Below are 20,204 nucleotides of genomic sequence, written 5' to 3'. Positions count from 1 at the left end.
GGGCGCATGTGTCTTTTCAAATTAGAGTTCCCTCCAGATATATGCCCAGGAGTGGGATTGCTGGATCATATGATAAGTCTGTTTTTATTTTTTTAAGGAAACTCCATACTATTTTCCACAGTGGCTGTACCAAACTGCATTCCCACCAGCAGTGTAGGAGGGTTCCCTTTTCTCCACAGCCTCTCCAGCATTTATCCTTTGTGGACTTTTTAGTGATGGCCATTCTGACTGGTGTGAGGTGATACCTCATTGTAGCTTTGATTTGCATTTCTCTGATAATTAGCGATACTGAGCATTTCATGAACCTGCTGGCTGTCTGTATGTCTTCTTTGAAGAAATGTTTACTTAAGTCTTCTGCCCATTTTTTGATTATTTGCTTTTTTTTATATTAAGCTGTATGAGCTGTTTGTATATTTTGGAAATTAATCTCTCGTTGGCCTCATCATTTGCAAATATTTTCTCCCATTCTGTAGGTTTTCTTTTTGTTTTGTTTATGGAAAGAACTCTGTATACTTCTTACAAGAGACATGCTATAAGCATAAGGACACAGAAAAGATGAAAGCAGCAGTAAGGGGAAAATCAAGGTCATGTCAGATTAACCAGAAGAAACCTTGTGTGCCTGCACTAGTACCCGGTGAGGCTGCTTGAAAGCAGGAAGCGTTTCAAGAAATAAAGAGGGAAATTCTAGAACCATAAAGTCAGGTTTACATGCTTCCCCCGAACACACACACATTCACTCTAAGTTAACTTCTTTTTATTTCCATTGTGACAGGATTATTTGTTGAAAAGGCCATCCTTCCCCAACCTGGTACTTTTCTCAAAGACCAGTTTTCCATTTACACGTGGTCAGTTTCTGGGCTATCAGATAATCTGTCCCATTGGACTGTGTGTCAATCTCACACCGACTTGTTTACTGCAACTTCAGAGTAATCCCTGAGACCGGGCAGTAGACGCCCTCCAATTCTGTTTTCTTTTTTCAGTCGTTTGGGCTCCTCTAGGGCTTCCCCTTTTCTATGGAAATGTTAGAGTGAGGCTTACAGTTTCCAAAGCCTGCGGGGCTTTTGACTGTGACTGTATTGGATCTGTGAATCAACCTGGGGAGAATTAAGATCTTAACAACATTGATGGCTTTAACCCATGAATGTGATGTCTCTCTCCATTTAACTTTCGTTATTTTCTTTCAGCAGTGTGTTGTAATATTCAGTGTTTCTCTTCTCAATATTTTTCCGTCTTTGGGATGAGGATTGACAAGGGGTCATGGTCTTCGGGCCCCACCATTGGTTGGGGACCCAAATTTGTACGCATGTGTGTGGGGAAAATGGCCAGAGAGTAGGGAAGAAGCTTTTCTGGGAATCCTTGACATGGGAGCCCAGTGCGGTTCCAAAATCTGTTGGTAAACCTTAATGGCAGCCACGGTTAGACGGGGAGGACATGGAGCTGGACTGGAAGCTGGACTGGATTAAGGTGAAAGTGTGGATGAAGACCGGGAGGCCTGAGTGGACCTCACTGGAGCGGCCGCACCTCTTCCGCCTGACAGGGTTGTCGGGGGAGGCGTGTCCGGGGAGCACGCGCCTGCCTCGGTGTGTCGGCGCAGAAGACGCGTGAGCCGCCCTCCGGTCACGATTAGCAGCACGGGCTGCATGGGAACCACGGAATGTCTGAGCCCATGCGGGTCATTAATTTGAAACCATGCAGAATTATGGACAAATTCTCTGCTGGACAAAAAGGGTGGACAAAAGTAACCATGACTTTAATTAATAACACGGTGGACACCGGAGCGCTGGTAAACAACTTTCTATGTAACAGGCCTGTGCGGCGGTGAGGAAGGCCGATGGCTGTGGGGACCCACGCGGAGCACCAAGCCTCCAGCAGCGCAGGCGGTTGGCGCCGTGGCTCCGGCGGCAGGTGACACAGCAGGCTGGGGACGGGCACTCAGTCCTTAACTCGGCCTCAGGGAGGAGCCTGCCGCGCCAGTCTTCGTGTGGAAGGGCTCCCAGTTCACGTTCACCGCAGCCACGGCGTCCTCTGAAGTCACCCGCTGCCCGTCGGAGTCTGGGTGAGAGGATCCGGACTCGGTGCAGGGGCCGAGTGTGACAAGCACTAGGCCAACACTGCCGCCTGACCAGGCGCGGTCCGCTGGCCGCGCCCGGCGGGGAGTCCAGGCAGCTGGTACGGGAAAGACCCAACTCCCTGATGGCTTTCAGGGTGCGGGAGGGGCCTGTGATCGGCCTGTGGACGTTCTTCTGATGGGCTAGTGGTGAGGTCATCGGGAGTCGGCATCATCCACCTTCCGGTCCCGACCCTCTGGGTCCGCCTGCGTGTGGGGACCGCACAGTTAGCATCTCCACCTGGTGGGGGCCGGAAGGACGAGGCTCAGAGCATCACCTACAGTCCCTGCGGAGGAGCCGGAGGCCCTCGACTCGGCTTAACAGCCGAACTGTGATTACACGTCTCGCTCGACGGTTTTCCTTTCTTTCTGCGTCTTTCTCCCTTCTCTGGTTAAATGTGCTCTTTCGAACTCGGGGGAGCCTAGGAGACTAGAGTTTTTCTCCAAACAAGAGGCAAGCTGAGGACATGTTCCGGGAGGGTCCCACAGGGTCCTGCTGGTTACAGTGCCACGACAAGCTGAGGCGCAGCCGGGACTGACCTGAGCACAGTTCTATGTGTGTGACCAACAGAGGCTGGTGGATGAACCCAGCGGAGACGGAAGGGCCCGCCCCGACAGCGAACTTCTTAGGGGTGATGGGGCAGAAGCCACCCTTGGCGTCCCACAGGAAACCGTGTCAGCTGCAGTCCTTGCCCATCCCCTAAACTAAGGAGAAGCGCGGTGCCCGGCTGGGCCGTTCAGAGGATGCCAACAGCACATCAGGGATACTGCTGGCTCCTACCCGTACCCCAGAGAAGGCCGCCTTTGAATGGGGCTGAACAAGAGCAGGCCGTGTCCGAATCGCACAAAGCAGTCGCTCTGTCCTGCTCTTGGCCCTGATGGCCTGCATGCCACTGTGACTCTGGAAAACTCAACCTGTGAGTCACACTCTTGCGGCCAGGGCTCATGGCTACAGCGCGTGAGTGCCACCCGGTGGCCAACACTGGGATTTGGGGCCAGGATGTCCCCAGGCCCGGCGGTGACGGCGGACGCCATCTGAGAGACAATTACTAGCTGCTGTTGGGCATTGATTGCGAGGGTCCCTAAGACTGACAGCATAAAACCATCCTGAGACTGGAAATACCCATAATGTGTGGGCGATGTCAGAAAGCCGCTGTGAGAAGGAGGGAGTTCCGTGGTAACACGAAAGCGGCCACCGGGGCACGCTGCCAGGGGTGAGGACCATCTCGCGGGGCTCCTCCTCTACAGCTGACTTCAGAACCATCATCGGAGCGGAGATCCTACTGCCACGTGGGCAGTGTCCTGGGAGCGGCTCTTGACTGACCAGCCATAGCTTCTTGGTTTGGGAAGGGCAGCTCCAGGTGGGTGCACAGCACCCTGTTTGGAAGTTCTCCCATCCTGTGACCAGCTGACGCAGAGCCCTGGCTGAAGGAGGCGAGAATCAATCAGCTCCGTGGCTGCCGTGCGCGCTGCGTTTCTCAGTGGCGGATGAAGTGGGCGGACGGGCCCCTCGATTTGGGTGTTTACTCCCTCGGGGGCCAACAGCCTGGCTCTGTGCCTGGGCAGACCGGCAGAGGGAACCTGGCCTGTGAGAGGGCTGCTGGTCTGTGGCGCAGTCCTACGGGAAATACTGTGGGAACTGGGGGGCCCGGTAAGGGACCCTTCAGTGCCCATCAGAAGAGCCGCTTCCAGGATCAGACGGTGGTGTGAACATGCAGGTGAATGTCACTAGGAGGTGACCACCTGGGTCCATGGAATGAGTGGACGGAGGGGCTGCAGCTGTGCAGAGACAGAGTGACCACGGACGTGTCCCCCCTGCCCCCTCTGAGCCAGTGGAGAGGGAGAGCGCAGACAGCTATGGACAGGTTCCCTGGGGGAGGCCCGGCACAGAGCAGGCAGGTAGACCACATACTGCCCGGCACCTGGGCGGCTGTGAAAGGGTCCCGACGGGAATGGACACTCCGGACTAGGTTTTGCTACCCGATGGAGGGAGGGGGCATGGAGGCTTAAATTCTGTGAAAGGCCCGGGTAGAGACACTGGGCCAGCCTGGGCCGCGGGGCCACAGGCCTTCCAGCCGGGGAACTTGCTCGACAGCCCGCGATCAGCGCAGAGATGCCGCATCCAGTGGACGCATCGCTGCTGCATTTCATCCTCAGAGTAGCGGTTCGACAGGATTGGAGTGGCCGTTGAAACGCTGGCTTACGGTGCTGGGAGACAGGCGCACAGGCCTCCACAGGCGTGCGCTCACACCCAGCAGGAGGGAGGCCGAGAGAGGGTCCTCCCTCAATAGCCCCTCTTTGCTGGTGGGGTGGGGGGATGGGGTAGATACAGATCTCAGCTTTCCTCGTCCTGCGCAGTGGTCCTGGGACCGGGGCTGCAACCACAGGTGTTGGAAGCAGAGCCAGCCCTTCAGCGAGAAAATATAACCGTGCTTTAAACCCTCAGGCCAGGATTTCTGAGGGTTGATAGGAATTACGCCTCCTCCTACCTGGAAACACTGGAGTGGGGGGGATCGCGGCCGTGCGGCCCCGGGGGGCTATGTGGGCGGAGCGGGAGGCACTCTCTGGACCGGCACTGCGGCCGGGATGCAGGGGCTCCTGTTTCCCTGCGTCCCGGCCAGGGTTCTTGGACCAGCGCCGGCGCTGAAGCTCATGTCCCTTCCAAAGGTGGCACAATTTGGGCTGAAATCAACAACAAATGGAGACAAAGAGAGAGAACACCCGAGGGTACGGAATGCAGAACGGGGGTTGGCAAGGAGGGAAGCGCAGACAGCCTCCCACTCAGGCCATGGGACGCCCCTTGTGACTTTGAGAAAACAAACACGTCTTAAACAGTGCCAGCCTAAGGGGAAATGACGCAACGAGACTAACGGCATAGAGGCATCTCTCCGTCAGTAAGGGGGAACCTCTTTCCATCAGCATGACTGGCCAACATAGGTCACCCGTCTACCCAGAACCGTGAACTCCTTCCAGGGCAATACTGTGAGCTGGTTCTCCGAATTCTGGGTCCTGTGGTCTACCGAGGGCAAACGGGTGTGAAAGCCACGCTTAGTACACGGGTTTGCACAGTCAGCACTCTCCCCGGGAGTTAGGAGTGGCTGGTCTTGCCCCAAGTCTCATGGACTCAGCGGGGAAAGAGAGGACACCCAGACGAGTTGGTGCCCAGCAATTCTGCTCATCAGTAGAAATTAGTGAGAGGAGGAGGAGGAGTGGAGAAAAGCTTGTAATACATATAAATTACAAAAAAAAAAACCCCTCGAGTTATGAATAAAGATTTTGAATCAATGGAAGAAAGACAGCAAGTCCAATTAAAAACAGAAGAGTCACATAGCTGCTTCTCAAGGAGGAGCCAACTGGACACTAGGTGTATGAACGGGGGCCGGTCGTTTCAGCGCCTGGGGGGGGGTGCCCACTGAAAACATCTGAAGATATCCAAAGGGGCGGGAACACAAAACCCTGAGCTGTATCCACAAGGTTCATCGGTTGGCTGGTTTTTATTGTGGAATAAGATTCTGTTGTATAGATGTCCTGCAGTAGACTTGTCTGTTCACTCGCTGAAGGACCCTCAAGTCATTTCCAGCTTTTATAATTATGACAAGAGCTGCTGTAAACGTTCGCGCACAGGTTTTGTGTGAGTACACACTTAGCTTCGTAAGCAACTGCTGAGCTGTTTTCTGGAGTGACTGACAGTGCCCCGGAGTCCCGTTTCCTTGCATCCCGGCCAGCACTGAGTGTTGGCACTGGTTTGCTTTGGCTTTTGCTTTTGTTTTTGTTTTTAAACTGAGGTATAGTCCATTTACAATGTTGCATTAGTGTCTGATGCTCAGCACAGTCATTCGGTTATACGCGCGCACGCGCACACACACGTATATTGTTTTTCACTATAGGTTACTACGAGGTATCGAATAGAGTTCCCTGTGCTGGACAATAGGGCCTTGTTGTTTATCTATTTTGTGTATAGTAGTTAGCATCTGCAAATCCCAAACTCCCAGTTTACCCCTCCCTCCCTCCGGTCACCATAAGTTTGTTTTCTGGCTGTGAGTCCCTTTGTCACTGGCTTTTAGTTGAGCCGTTCTGACCAGTGTGCAGGGCTGCCTCATCATGGTTTGACTGCATTTCCCGACGGTGAGTGGTGTTGCCTGTCTTTTCTGTGCTTTTGGACATCCTTCTACCTTTGCTGAAGTGTCTGCCTGCCCGTGTTGTAATCAGTGCATCCTTTGTTCGTTCCACTGGCTTTCCCGAGAGCAGGAGAGATGCTGGCAGGTCCGGGTACTTGTGCACAAGAAGGACGACCTCCCTGCTGCACGTCACCCCCCCCCCGGGCCCCAAACACAGCGACTCTTCCAGCAGGAGCAGGGCGCCCCCCCGCAGCCAGCACAGGCCTCTAGGTGGTGCGCCTCCCGCCATCTTTTGGAAATGTTTGCAAGGCGGATCTGCTTAGGCTGAGGCTCATACAAAGGCGTGCGCGTTGACTGTAAATGGGGCAAAAGTTATCTTGTGCCAGAAACTGGGATTTCCCTGCCCCTTGTGCATAGCCACATTCAGGAGCCCTGAGATAGAGCGGGGTCCCCACCGAGTCCGTCACCCTGGACCAGACCACCTGTGACAGTCCCTTGTCCCCCAGCAGGGGCCATGCCCCTCTCTGGCCCCAAAGGGAACGGGGTAGCAGGGGTCATGATGGGGACAGTGCTGTGTGGCTGGAGACTGAGTGGACAGGGGAGGAAGCTTGGTGAAGAGCCTGGACACCTGGGCGGGGCACGGAGATGGTCAGTGGGGAAACCTCAGCCAGGCGTCAGCAGCAGGGCCCAGAGGCCCTGGACAGGAGATCCCTTCAAACTGGCAATGTGGGGCAGTCACGGCTCCGTGGGGGCAGGGGAGTAACTGGACGGGAGATTCCTGCTAATTGGCAGTTACAGCTCCTTGGGGGGTGATAATTGGACCTTGGAGCCCCACGTCTGTGCACGAGGGGGAAGGAGCCAACAGCCGTTCTTCCCGGCGCCTCCTTTAAACCAGCATCACTCAAAGCTCGGCTGGCCACCTCTCAGGACCCCTCAGGCTACCCCGGAGGCCGCCACTCAGGGGTCAGTGGGCAGAGAGGAGGGGCTCCTGGCCTGCGAGAGGCCAGGAATGCCTGCAGTTCACCAGGTAGGTTCCCATAGCCCCCTTCCTTTGGCTGAAGTGGCTGGTCCTGCAGCCTCTGGACCTGGTCCCTCCAGGGGAGTGGTGGGAGCAAGGCCGGGATCGAGATGCCCCGTCACCACCACTGTCCGCTGGCCCTGGTCTCACAGGTGGGGACTTCCTCCCTCAGCGTCGCCTTCTTCCCATCCGCGTGTCCAGCATCCTCCCCCTCTGAGCTCTGAAGCTCCCTACGGGGGGCTCAGGCACGACTCCCACCGCCCGCTTTGCCCCAGGGAACTGCCCCCGCCCCCCACTGACTCTGGGGACCTGGGAGAGACCCCTGCCGAAGGTCCCCTTGTCCCTGCTCTCTGCCCCAAGGTGCTCTCAGGGTGCTGCCCGCCCTCCCTGCGCCCTGCATCTCGCGTGGTGTCTCCGCAAGTGGGCGCGGACGGACCTTTCAGATGCGGCGCTTTTCTGTGTCTGCCCCGGTTTGCTGCAAAGCCGGAGCTGGAGAAGGGCGCACAGGCTGCTGCTGCCTCCAGACGCCCCCACTTTGCCCACACCCCCATCGGGGGTGCCCACGAGGCTCAACAAAAGGGGCCTCTGCCTGGGGGGAGGGCTGCCCCCACCGCCCCCCTCCACCATCCTCCGCGCTCCACTTCTGTCCTCCCTCGTGTAAACTTCCACTCAGTCCCTCTTGGATGAGGCCAGAGATGAGCTCGCACTTGCCTCACAACGGGGAAGTTTGAGAGCTATAAGGAACGCACAGGAACGCGGGGAGTCACTTGCCTTAATCACACTGCTCCAGCCCAGCGGATGGGGGGTCTGGGCGGTGTCCATTCTCCAGAGCCAGTCCTGGTGCCACCAGTCCCCCTGAGCTGACTCCCCGGGCAGCTGTGGCCCCAAACCGCCACATACGGTGCCCACACTACGAAGCCCAAGCTCTAACGTCTCCAACACCAGGCTCGAATCCCAGACAGAACCCAAATCCACCCCCGCCAGCAGGTGGTCCGGGCTGCACACCTTCAGTCTGGGCTGGACTCTGTGCGTCTGGTGATTTGGGGCGGGGACACGTTCTCAGCTGCACCTTGTGCTGGGTCCCTCCGCCCCCCGGCCCGTCCCTCTCCCGCAGCTCACGCCTGGGGCTGGAGCGTGGCCCCCAATGCGGCCACTAGACATACTGGGAGTTTACTTGCATGTTATGAATGTTGTTCACTTTTCTGTCCTGTTCCTATTGAGTCCTGTTCCTTCCACATCCTCGGTGTCTCCAGAATCAGCTCCCTGGACTCCACCCTCGCAGACATCCCCCACAGCCCTCGTCCAGGCTGCGTCTCCGCGCTCCAAGTGGTCCTCACCTGCCGTCCCGACTCTGTCTGCTCCATCCTCCACATAGCAGAGAACTGGACGCAAACCCCCTCCTTCACTAGAGCCTAGATTTCACGAGGGCTGGGGTCTCGGGCTGTTCTCTCTCCCACTGACCCCCAGTGCCCTGAAGCAGTGACTGCCCGGTGGTGGGCACTCCGTCGGATCAGGTGGGCGGGTAAGTGGGGAGCCCTCCCCGCCTCCTCCGTGAGACCCAGACATCATGGCCTTGTTCACCGGGTCTCCCCTCAGACCCAGGACATCCCAGAGCTCGCATCCTCCTCTCGCTCACAGACGTGCTCTCACCTCTGCACCCACGCCCTGAAACCTCCCTTTGGGGGGCATCTCGTAGCAGTGCTGGGAGCTCAGTGAGCCCTCGGGGGGCATCACGTCTGAGGCCTGACGGACGACCGAGTTCCGCCGGTGATGGGGCGGCAGTGACCCGAGCTCAGCAAGGTGCTCTCAGGGCCGGGTGGTTCCTCGGGCAGGGTTCTGTCCTTCACAAGGGGACAGGCGTGAGGAGCAGCAGGGGGTCTGTGCTAAGGGCAGCAGGCGGATGGGGCTGGGAGAGGGATTTGCACTCAGTTCCCTGCTGCGTGGAGGATGGAGCAGATGGAGTGGGGAACAGCAGGCGAGGACCGCCGGAGTGAGGAGCCTGAGACTGAGCCTGAGCCTGAGCGAGGGGCGGCTGGGCAGAAGCCCGAGGGGACGGACACCGGGGAGCTGATTCCGGAGACGCGGAGGACGTGGAAGGCACAGGACCCAGCCGCTGTTTAGCAAGGGGGTGGGAAGGGCGGAGCCGGGCTCCTGGCCCGGGCAGCGGGGGGGACAGTGGTGCCCTGGCCTGAGGTGAACACCGGGAGGGCGTGGGCTCCGCGGCCAGCGGGGAGGACTCTTGTCATTGGCTGGACACGTGACCTGCAGAGAGCCGAGGAGGGGACGGGGCATCTCAGGTGGAGACTCGGGGTGGGTGCCTTTGCCGAGTGAGGACAGTGAGAGCGGAAGACTGCGGCCACAGCACCTAGTGTGGCGGAAAGGCACGTGGACAAAGGACTGAAACACCAGTGACGGGCTGGTCACGGGCGTCTGCGGGACCTCAGGTCCAGGCGCGTGGGGCAGAGCCGGGGGCGGGGCTGAGGGTCAGGAGCCAGGGGCGTGGCCGCGGGGCGGCGACCAGGGGCGGGGCTGAGGGAGGGCGTCTCTCTAAGGATGAGACGGAGGAGGGCTTGACGGGGAGACTGCTCTTCGCTTGCAAGACGCAGTCTCAGAGACGGATGACGGTTCAGCGGAGCCAACAGCAAAGGGGAGGAGACACGGGGAGAAAAGCGGGGCTGCGGGGCCGGAGGGGCGCGGGAGGCTGGGCCTGAGGAGGAGGCGCATCACCGCGGGACCCCGCACCCACAGCTGGAACCAGGTGACACAGGAGTTGGCAGGTGCCAGGCCAACTGAGGGGCGGCCTGGGGAGCCGGAGCGGTTCTCACCGCGTCCAAAGGGCCCGCCTCTCGGGGTGCGCGGGGACGCCCCCCTGTGTTGCCCCAGATCTTGCATTTTTTCAAGAGAAACCGGAAATCTGTGCTTCTGTGTGGAATGTTCTGATTTTCCAAAACGATGGTCAAAGTGAGGCTATAAAGAGTTTCCTGGGGTGAGGAAGGAGACTGCGCAGCGGTAGAGCGCATGCTCAGGGCGCACAAGGTCCCGGGTTCAACTCCCCAGTGCCTCCGTTAAAAAAAAAAAGAATTTTCTGAAATGAAATGTAGGATGAGACGGGGGCGTAAAACGGAGCGGGGCCGGGAGGGGCCCTCAGGGGCGCTCAGGCTCGTTCAGTTCTCACTCTTCTCCCCCGGCGGGGCCCGCGCGCACGGGCGCTTTGGCCGTCGCAGCCTTGTCTTCTGATGTGACACATGAAGAAGAGGCTTTTTTTTTTCTTAACGAATGTTTCACCAACGACTGTGCATCACTGATTAAGCGATCCACCCTTTCCTCCCTAATTGTATCAGGGGAGCTCTGACTTAGGGCTCCCTATACTGCTTCCACACTGCGCCGTTGATTAAACGGCAGCCCTCGTCATTCCTAATACTTAATTTGTTGAACTACTGGTTTCACGTTTATCACAGTTTCCTGTCTCCAAAACGGCACATTCCTCTTCATTAATCTGCTTTCTTTTTTCTGAGCTTTCTTCACTCTTCCCATCTGTTCATACTTGCAGACGATTTTAGGAATTATTGCACTGTTTTAAGAAAAATAAAGTTTGGTGAGATTCAACCATAATCGAGCTAAATTTTAAAATCTATTTGGAGATACTGACAGCTTTGCTGTATCTTTTTTTCATCAAGGAACATTCTAATTATTAACTGCAGGAATACAGGCAGACTACAGAGTTCACGTCCATCTGAAATCCCACAGTCAGTTATAATAATTCCAGATTTTCTAGATGAGAAGCCATGCTATCTGGAAATAATGACAATTTTGTCTGTTTCTTTATCCATCTTGCAGTAGGTAGTCGAGGGCAGTGTTGTTACACAGCAGTGGTTTCGAGAGGGGACCCGTCTTCCTCCTGACCTCAGTGGCTGGGAGTGACTCTGGTATTAACTGTGGAGCTGTTACCGGCTGTTGACTGAGTCAGAGATTTATGTATTAAAATGAGTCACTTATTTGGGATGAAAAATGTACAAAAAATTGGAATCGTTTTAAACCAAAGCCTTTTCCACAGCGGCTAGGCTCTCATGCGATCATTTTAGCAGCTCCACTGGCCTGACCACCCCCTGGACCCCCGAGATAAACCAGGCTTGCACGTGGCACATGCCCTTCCTGTGCTGCGGGTGCTGCCCGCTGCTTTTACCTGAGCTTTCTAACTACAGTGAAAAAAAAAAAATAGATCGTTGGCATATAGCTCCCTTCTGCGCAAAGGAATTTGCCGCTTTGTGAAATGAACTGGGGAGACATTTCCATGCTCTGTGACAGTTTACAAAACGTGATGGAAATGGAAGACTCATGCCAGTGAAGTGTCTGGGGGCCACCGGCTTTCTCTGGAGCAACTCCGACCACCCCTGTACTCCCATCACGGTCACGTGGAGCTTCTTGTCTTCCTGTGTCAGTTTTCTCAGAAAGTTGTCACTCTGAGGCTCTAACGTGCCTACCTCCAGTCGCGGTCTAAGCTCCTGCCGTGGTCTTCCTCATCTGCATGATGAAGCCGTAAGTGAACACTGCCTACACCTCTGCCTTTTCTTCACAGTAATTCTGTTTATTTTGTGACTTTTGTTCTTGTCACCTGTTAGGGTAGTGACAGAGGGCAACCACAGACTCTGCCCACCCTAAGAACTCCGAATTCCCAGCCACACCCAGATGGGTTCATGTTTTCTCTTGGTGACATCCCACGGGAAGAGCCGCAGCCTCGGCGTTTGAAGACCCGTGTGACCTTGGGTAAGTCCGTGACTCCTTCACTGCGAGCCTCAGATTTTCATCTGGAAATGGAGCTGTGAGCCTTGTTTTCCCGGGGCCACAGTGAGGACTACAGGGAGTGATTTATGTGAGTACACGTGACACGGAATAAAGGCGACGTGGTCCTTTCTGACTCTAAGGTCCCACCCGCAGGATGGAGAGTGTGCCGGGCAGCACAGTTCTGGAAACACTGCACGCAGGAGCCCTGCTTTCATGTCCCCCTCACAGTCTCCTTCACACCTGCCCCGTGCAGGGCACCTGGCCCCTCCCTCAGCTACAGGCCCCTTGAGGACATTCTAGACACCCTCCTCTGCTGCCTTAGCCACCCCCTGCCTTCTCTTTTCTCTCCTCCAGAACTGTGTTGACGGCCCCATTGCTGATAGCCCCTCCGGATCTTTTTGCTGTTATGGGGTTTAATTTTTCACTCCTTTAGATTATTTTAAGGGGGACTTGAGATGTCACAGAGGGAAACATGTGACCACCTCCTCTCTCAGCCTGGAGGCTCCTGCAGCCCCACCTCCGGCCCCGTGCAGAGCCTGGGTCTGGGGTCTGGCTAACCTGGGTCCCGTCCCCCAACCATCCCGTGAGCCCGACTGGTGTCCCTTCTTATAAAGTCCTCTCTGGAACCAGGTGATTAAAATGATGATTATCTACGGACCAGACGGCCCTGGTTGTGCAGAGCTGTGCTCGTCCATCATTGCTCTTAGAGTCCCTGGAAAATTCCAGGTTCTAAAAGCAACTGGGCAGTTTCAGGACCACTGTGGGAGAGCTGGGGGAGGCAGTGGGCACTCTTAAGAGTCACGGGCCCCAGGAGACCTAACCTCCACATTCAGACGGTAAAGGCTTCACTTGGAGACACTTTCTGCCCCCAACCCCTGCTGCTGGTGGAGCCAGGGCCCCATCCTGGGCCACAACGCCCCCAGGTTAAGCTCCGCTTCCTCTCCCCAGCTGCCCTCGCCCCCGCCTGGCACGAACTTGTCCTGCAGCCCTGGGCTCCTGGCACAGAAGGATGAGGGGCGAGAACGTGAGCAGGGTCAGCGCCTTCGTCCTGGCGGGCTTCCCCACGGCCCCGCAGCTGCAGCACCTGCTCTTCCTGCTCTTCCTGCTCACCTACCTCTTTGTGCTGCTGGAGAACCTGGCCGTCATCCTCACCGTCTGGGCCAGCCCCTCCCTCCGCCGGCCCATGTACTACTTCCTGGGCACCATGTCCTCCCTGGAGATCTGGTACGTGTGTGACATCATCCCCAAGATGCTGGACGGCTTCCTCCTGCAGCGCAGACACATCTCCTTCGTCAGGTGCATGACTCAGCTCTACTTCTTCAGCTCCCTGGTGTGCACCGAGTGTGTGCTCCTGGCCTGCATGGCCTACGACCGCTATGTGGCCATCTGCCACCCCCTGCGCTACCGAGTCATCGTGACCATGGGGCTGTGCGTCCAGCTGGTGGCCTTCTCCTTCGTCAGTGGCTTCTCCGTCTCCGTGATCAAGGTCTGCTTCATCTCCAGCGCCACGTTCTGTGGCTCCAACGTCCTGAACCACTTCTTCTGTGACATCTCCCCCATCCTCAAACTGGCCTGCAGACTTCTCGATGGCGGAGCTGGTTGACTTCATCCTGGCCTTCATCATCCTGGTGTCCCCGCTCAGTCACCGTGTTCTCCTACGGACACATCACCCTGGCCGTCCTGCGTGTGCCCTTGACTACCGGCCGGTGGAGAGCCTTCTCCACCTGTGCCTCCCACCTCACCGTGGTCACCATCTTCTACACGGCCATGATCTTCATGTATGTCCGGCCCCAGGCCATTGACTCCCGCACCTCCAACAAGCTCATCTCTGCTGTGAACACTGTCCTCACCCCTATTTTGAACCCCCTGATCTACTGTCTGAGGAACAAAGAATTTAAGGACGCCTTTCGAAAGGGCTTAGGTCGACTTTAACAGGAGCACAATTAAACGTCCTAAAACCCAATTTGTGGTGATAATAAAATAACATTAATATGGCACTTTGTGTTTTTCAAAGTAAATTTTTCAATGACATTTAGCAAACCTCCAGAAGTGTGTGCAAATCATAAGCCTTCACCTGGATCTGTTTTCACAAAAGGACTACACTCCTGTCACCAGCACCCAGATCAAGAGTCAAAGGCCCCCCTCACACCCCCGACCCCAAAATGTGCACTGTCCTGACTTCTAACACCAGATACTAGTTTTGATGGTTCTGAGGGTTTCGTGAATGAAGTCACGAAGGACGCTTTCATGTCCGGCTTGCTTCATCCGCTGTGATGTCTGAGTGGATCCTTGATGTCTCTGCATGTAGTGAGAATCCACGCATAGAACGTGTAACAGTCCAACCCACAAATACATCATGATGCCTTCACGTGTTCCTGCTGGGGTAGTGGTGTGCACACTGCCCGTCACAGACAGCACTGCAGTGAACATTCTGGTTCACGTCTTCTCATCGACATTGTACAGATTTGTGTGCTCTGTGCGAGGCTGGGCCTAGGTACACGCAGGCGACACCTACGGCGGCTGCAACAAGAGGTTCCTGTATGTTCGGGCTCAGGAGAGACAAGAAGACCATCTTCCCCAGCAGGGCACCAACTCCCACCCCCACCAGTAGCTCTGTGTCCTTTTCGACTGGGCACTCAAAGCATTTTTCTTCTCACCGTTCTCCTGGGTTTGCAGAAGTTCTCACCGTAGCTTTAACTCCCTTAATGTCACGTCCTTTGCCTGTTTACATCGAGCTGCTTTCCTTTCTAGCGGGCAGGAGTTCTCATTCTGGGGACATGCCCTCTGTTCTTGTTTACTGCGTAAGTGTCCTGATTTCTGGACTTGCCTTTCATTCTCTTAACAGTGTCTTTTGATGAAGAGACGGTCTTTATTCTGATGTCTGATGTGTCTGTTTTCCCACAGTACAGTTTTAATTTTCCATTTAGGCACCATTTGCCTATTCCAAGGTCATGAAGGTAGCCTCCTGTTTAATCCCAGACGCTTTATTGTTTTACCCTTTACTGTTTTAGTTTTTATTGCTTTACAGTCCAACCAGAACTGATTTTTATTTATGGTATGAGATATGGGTCAACATTCATTCTTTTCTGATGGGTGTGAAATTAACCAGCACCCACCATTTACTGAAAAGACCAGAGTGTCCCCTCTGCAATGTCACCCTTTTCATAAACCAAATTTGTCTGTCTGTCTGTCTGTCTACCATCGCTCTGCCTATGTTCATCCTTTTTGGACTCCTTATTTTGTTCCATCGCCCATTTGTCTATTCCTCCACTAATACGTGTAATTACTGCAGCTTTTTCATATACTTTGATATGTGGCAGTGAATCCTCCGTGCTTACTCTTTTTCTTCACGTTTGACTTGGTTATTCTTGGCCCCTCCCCAGTGGGGGTTGGGGGGCTACACATTTTAGAATCAGCTTGTCAATTTCAACTGGAGAAATTTCGGGGGGATTTTTACTGGGACTGCATGAAATCTATAGATCAATTTGAAGATAACTGTCATCTTTTTACAACTTTGAGACTTTTAATCCAAAATGAGGCATCTCCTCAATTCAGCTACAAGTCCTTCAATTTCTCAGCGCTGCTTTGTAGTCCTCAGTGTATGGCCTTTCACGTCGTTCTGGAGATTTGAGTTTTGGGTTTTTTTAAAAAGATTCTAACGCAAATGGCATCCTCTCTTTTTCAGTTTTTACTGTTAAAAGTTGAAGTTTTAACTTTTTATCTCTCTTTCTGTTACTGGTACATAGAACACAATTATAGATTCACAGGAAGTCTCAAAGAAATACAGAGGGAGGTCCTGTGCACCCTTCACCATCCTCCCCGACGGCACTGTCCTGCAAGGCTGCAGCACAACGTCAGCCTCGGACACCGACTCCAACGCAACCCACAGATCTTTCTCAGATTCTGCAGTTACACACGCATTCGCCTGTGTGCGTGTGCACATGTGCGTGTGTAACTGCATGCAATTTACCACCTGGGTAGCGTCACGGACCACCACCCGCAAGATACGCGTCTCCATCACTCACACCCCGCTTCCTAGCCGCCGGCGACCACCAGTCTGCTCTCCGTCTCTTTAGTTTGGTTATTCCAGGGGTGTCGCATGAGCAGTTTTACACTGTAGGCCATCTCTTGAGCTTGGCTTTCTTCACTCAGCGTAACCGTCTCGAGGTCCGTCTGGGCTGCCGCACATACCCGCGTCTGCTCGGTCGTGCTGCGAGCAGCGCTCCGCGGTGGCGCTGCACCACTCTGTTCAGCTCTTTGCCTCCGAGGAGCAAGTCGGCGGTCCCGTTTTCGGCTGCTAGGAACGAAGATGCTGTGCTCACTCACTCCAGTTTCTCTGCAAACCTGCATCCTCACTTCTCTGAGGCTAACGTTTCACGCTGTAACTGCTCGGTTGTGTTACAGCTCATTTCAGCTTTAGTTCTGTCAGTTTGGAAACTGCCAAGCTCTTTAGCAGAGTGGCCGTGCCGTTCCACAGCCGCGTTCGCTGTGAAGGCGTGATCTGGGTTCCACGGTATCACTACTTTTTGAATTTGCTCTTTCTCATAGGTGTGCAGTGGCATCTCACTGCGGATTTTATTTGCATTTCTCAGTGGTAATGATGCTGAACACCTCTTCACGCACTCACTGGCCGTCAGCGTATCCTCGTCTATGGAACGTCTCTTCAGGTCTTCTGCCCATTTTCTAATTGGATTATTTGTTTCTCACTCTTCAGTTCTGAGATTTCTTTGTGTGACCTAGATACAAGGGTTTTGTCACATATGTGGTTTGTGTCCACCCCACCTGCCCCCAAAGTTTGCCTTTTCATCCTCTTAGGGTTTCTCACAGAGCAAAACTTTTTAAAAAAACGTTGATGAGGTCCAGTTTACCAAGTTCTCCTTCTGTGTATTTTGCTCTTGATGCCAAGCTCAAGAACGCTCCTCCTGTCCGAGGTCCTGCAGGTTTTCCTCTACGGCTTTCATTCTAAAAGCTCTATTGCTGTACATTTACAGTTAAGCCCATGACCCATCCTGAGTTAATTTGGGCATGGGGGTGAAGGTCATGTGGAGGTTTGTTTTCTGGCCCGTGGACGCCCAGCTGCTGCAACACCACTTGTTCAAATGGCTCTCATTCCTTTGCTGAACTGTATCTGCATCTTTGTGAAGTATCAGTTGAGAACATGTGTGTTGGCTTGTTTCTGGACCCTGTGATCTATGTCTGTCCATCTGCCAAAATCACATGGTTGTGATTAACGTAGCTGTATCCTTAGCTCTGGAAGAATGATGACTCCTCCCACATTAGTCTTCTTTGCCCAAATGACTGTGGCTATTCTGGGGCCTGTACATCGCCATAACGTTTTATTATAAGCGTATCTTTGTCTACAAAAAGTCTCGTTGAGATTTTGATAAGAATAGCATTAAACCTATATATCAATTTGGGGAGAACTGGCATCGTTGCTGTGTTGAGTCTTCCCGTCCATGAACAGTCTCCCCAATTACTGAGGTTTTCTTTGACTGCTTTCACCAGTGTTTTGTAGTTTTCAGCATACAGACCCTGTACATGTTTTGTTAGATTTATACCTGTCTTGCTAGGTTTATACCTAAATACTACATTTTTTGGAGCAATTATAAATGGTATTGCATTTGTTTGTTGTTAGTATACAGAAAGGCACTGTGTTTTTGTGTGTTGACTTTGTAACCTGCAATCTTGCTGAATTTACTTACTACCTCTAGGAATGTTTTATAGATTTCCTTGGGATTTCTACATAAACAATCATGTTATCTACAAATACAGAAAGTCTTACTTCTTCCTTTCCAATCCATCTGCCTTTAACATCCTTTTTGCCACTGCCTAATCGCATTGGTTAGAACGTCCAGCGCTCTGCCGAACCGGAGCGGGGAGGGAAGGCACCCTGGCCTGTCCCTGTCTTAGGAGGGTTAGGACGCCACCAGTCTTTCACCGTTAGGTACGATGTTAGCTGTGGGTTTAAAAGTATCTCCTATTGACCTGGAAACATCAACTTTTTCTTATAAACTAATGTTGGGTTTTCTCTCATTTGGTTTCACTGCAGTAGTTAAGTGATTAACCAAACAGAAGCTGGAAAGGATTACAACTGGAAGACAGATCCATAAACACAGCTCAACTGGAAGTGACCTTCCTGAGTGCACTGTTTCTGGGCAGGGAAGGGCAGTGCCTGGTTGCGGCAGGAGGCCCGGATCCCATAGTAGACAGTTATGTGAATGGTCTTATAACTAGGGACCCTGAAACACAGCCTTGATTTCTGTGCACCAGGAGCTCAGCTTATTCTAGATTCAAGAGCACTTCTGTTTATAAAGTTTTGGTTTTCAAAAAGTAGTTGGGGAACATTATCTATGACAAAGCAAGCCTCTCTGCAATACTGACGACAAATGTGTTAAGAGCGCCGAGGAGGCCCGGCCCCAGGGATGCTGTCTCCTGCCCCATCTCAGAATCCATCTGTGGAGGCGGGAACCAGGAAGGAGAGGAGGCCAGGCCTGGAAAGACCCTTGACAGAGAGGCATTCCCAAACAGAGTGGTGGATAAGGGGCCGAGAAGATGGACCACGATTCCGAATGGCAGAGTTGTTCAAGAAACCTTAGGCGAGTGATCTCTGATACTTACGGTTATTTTGTTTCCTGCTGGGATCTCTCTCCCTTCTTCAGCATGCCATCAGTAAAAGGAGCTGAACGCAGAACTTCACCTTGGGAAGTGAGGTGAGGGCTGTCTTTGCCTGGGGTGAAGCTGGGGGAGACCACCGCGGGCCCGGAGGCAGGATGCGAACGGCATGGGTAACGGAGCAAGATGAGGGGACCCGACAGGGAGGCGCCCCCTTCCTCTACGTGTCGCCCCTCCGCGCTCAGACGCGCTGGAAAGCACGCTGGCTTCCCTGGGGTGTCGGAACGTGGAGCCAGGCCTTGGGCGGTAAGAGGCGGCCCCACGGGGCCAGGGGACCTGGGGCCCCTGCTCACACCTGCTCGCTGGACGTGCGCTCGCCCGCCGTGCTCGTGGTGAGCCCGTGACTGTCGGGAGCTTTGCCTGGGGCAGGGACACGGTGGTGGCGGGTCTGGATGCGGCCCCTGCTCTCAGGAAATGCAGGGTGTAGAGCTGTGTTTCTCTCAATGTGGATTATTTACATCAGAATTAACAGGAAGCTCGTCAAGCAGATTTCAGAGCCCACCCCAGATCTTCTAAGTCGGGCCCTCGGGTGCTGGGGACCAGGAATCTGTATTTCGGACCAGCAGGGATCCTCTTATTAGAGAAACGCCCACTGAAGGGACCTTCGTTTTCACAACTCTGAGCATTTTGAAAAGTGAAAACCAAACGGAAGTTAAATGAAAGAAAACTCAGGGTGTTAAAACCTGTAAGCCCAAGGGGGAGCATGAAGATTCTAAGTCCTTTTCAACCGGCACGTGCAGGAAAGAAACCTCACACTAGAGTCACTTGTACCAACCTGAGAGGGCTGAGGCCCCCAGTCCTCGGAGAGGCTGACTTTAACGGCGGAAGGAGGATGGCTTTTGTCTGCACGTGACTCACGGCGTCAAGACCAGCAGAGAGACCTCTTGTACCCGCAGCCGCGACGCGGGCGGGGAGACGGAGCTGGAGGGGGGCAGGACGCGCGGCCTCGGCCAGGCCGGCCCTGCTGGGCCCGGACGGACGGAGCACCGAGGGGCGGCAAGGCCAGTCCACGGTCCGTCCTCCCGCGCTCATCCTGTGTCCGCTCTCACACTTCCCCTCCTTCCCCCCACCCTCCCCGCCGCAGCGCCAGGCCACCTTCCCGGCCTCGGACGGTCAGCGAGCTACAGGGACACGCCAGAGGGTGACTCTGCGGTCCACACCTGCGGGTCTCGGGAACCGGGAGGGTGGGGGCGTCCCAGACCTGGGATGCGGCGCCGCGGGACCTGCAGGGTCGGCGGCAGCCTCACCCCCCGCCCCTCCCGCCCCCGCCCCCGCCCGACCTCAAAGCCCGGCGGCCCTTCCCGCAGGGCGCGGGCGGCGCACCGGCCCTCCGCGGAACCGCCCGGAGCCTTCGTAGCGCCTTTGCCGCGGCCCCCAGCCCAGCCCGGCCGGCGGGTACCGCGGAGCCCGCTTGGGGAGAAAGAGAAAGCCCACGGGGCGCCGGTCAGCCATCGAGGGCGCTCTCTGCGCCTGCGCCGGCGGCGGCCGCCCGGACGTTCCCGACAGG

The 20,204-nt window shown here is 54.9% G+C and overlaps 1 protein-coding gene and 1 long non-coding RNA gene across 3 annotated transcripts; one reads left to right on the top strand and one right to left on the bottom strand.

The window, feature by feature from the left end:
* Nucleotides 1-737: 737 nt before the first annotated feature.
* LOC141577769 (uncharacterized) lies at nucleotides 738-20,157 on the bottom strand. 2 transcript variants are annotated; one of them, XR_012507234.1, is made up of 2 exons: nucleotides 19,473-20,157; nucleotides 738-10,814 (listed from the first exon to the last, which is right to left on the bottom strand). It is a non-coding gene; the product is annotated as an uncharacterized LOC141577769 (long non-coding RNA). The 2 variants fall into 2 exon arrangements; XR_012507233.1 differs by having other exon boundaries at nucleotides 18,644-20,103.
* Nucleotides 13,035-14,428, top strand: LOC141577768 (olfactory receptor 6B2-like). Its single transcript, XM_074364641.1, is given in 3 exon segments — nucleotides 13,035-13,600; nucleotides 13,602-13,664; nucleotides 13,666-14,428. Coding segments are annotated over 3 exon segments (921 nt in total). The 3' UTR covers nucleotides 13,958-14,428.
* Nucleotides 20,158-20,204: the final 47 nt, after the last annotated feature.

Source organism: Camelus bactrianus, chromosome 5 (genome assembly GCF_048773025.1).
Source record: "Camelus bactrianus isolate YW-2024 breed Bactrian camel chromosome 5, ASM4877302v1, whole genome shotgun sequence".
NCBI classification, from domain to species: domain Eukaryota; kingdom Metazoa; phylum Chordata; class Mammalia; order Artiodactyla; family Camelidae; genus Camelus; species Camelus bactrianus.
Note: the sequence above shows the minus strand (reverse complement) of the source record. Positions and strands in the feature narration are given on the sequence as shown.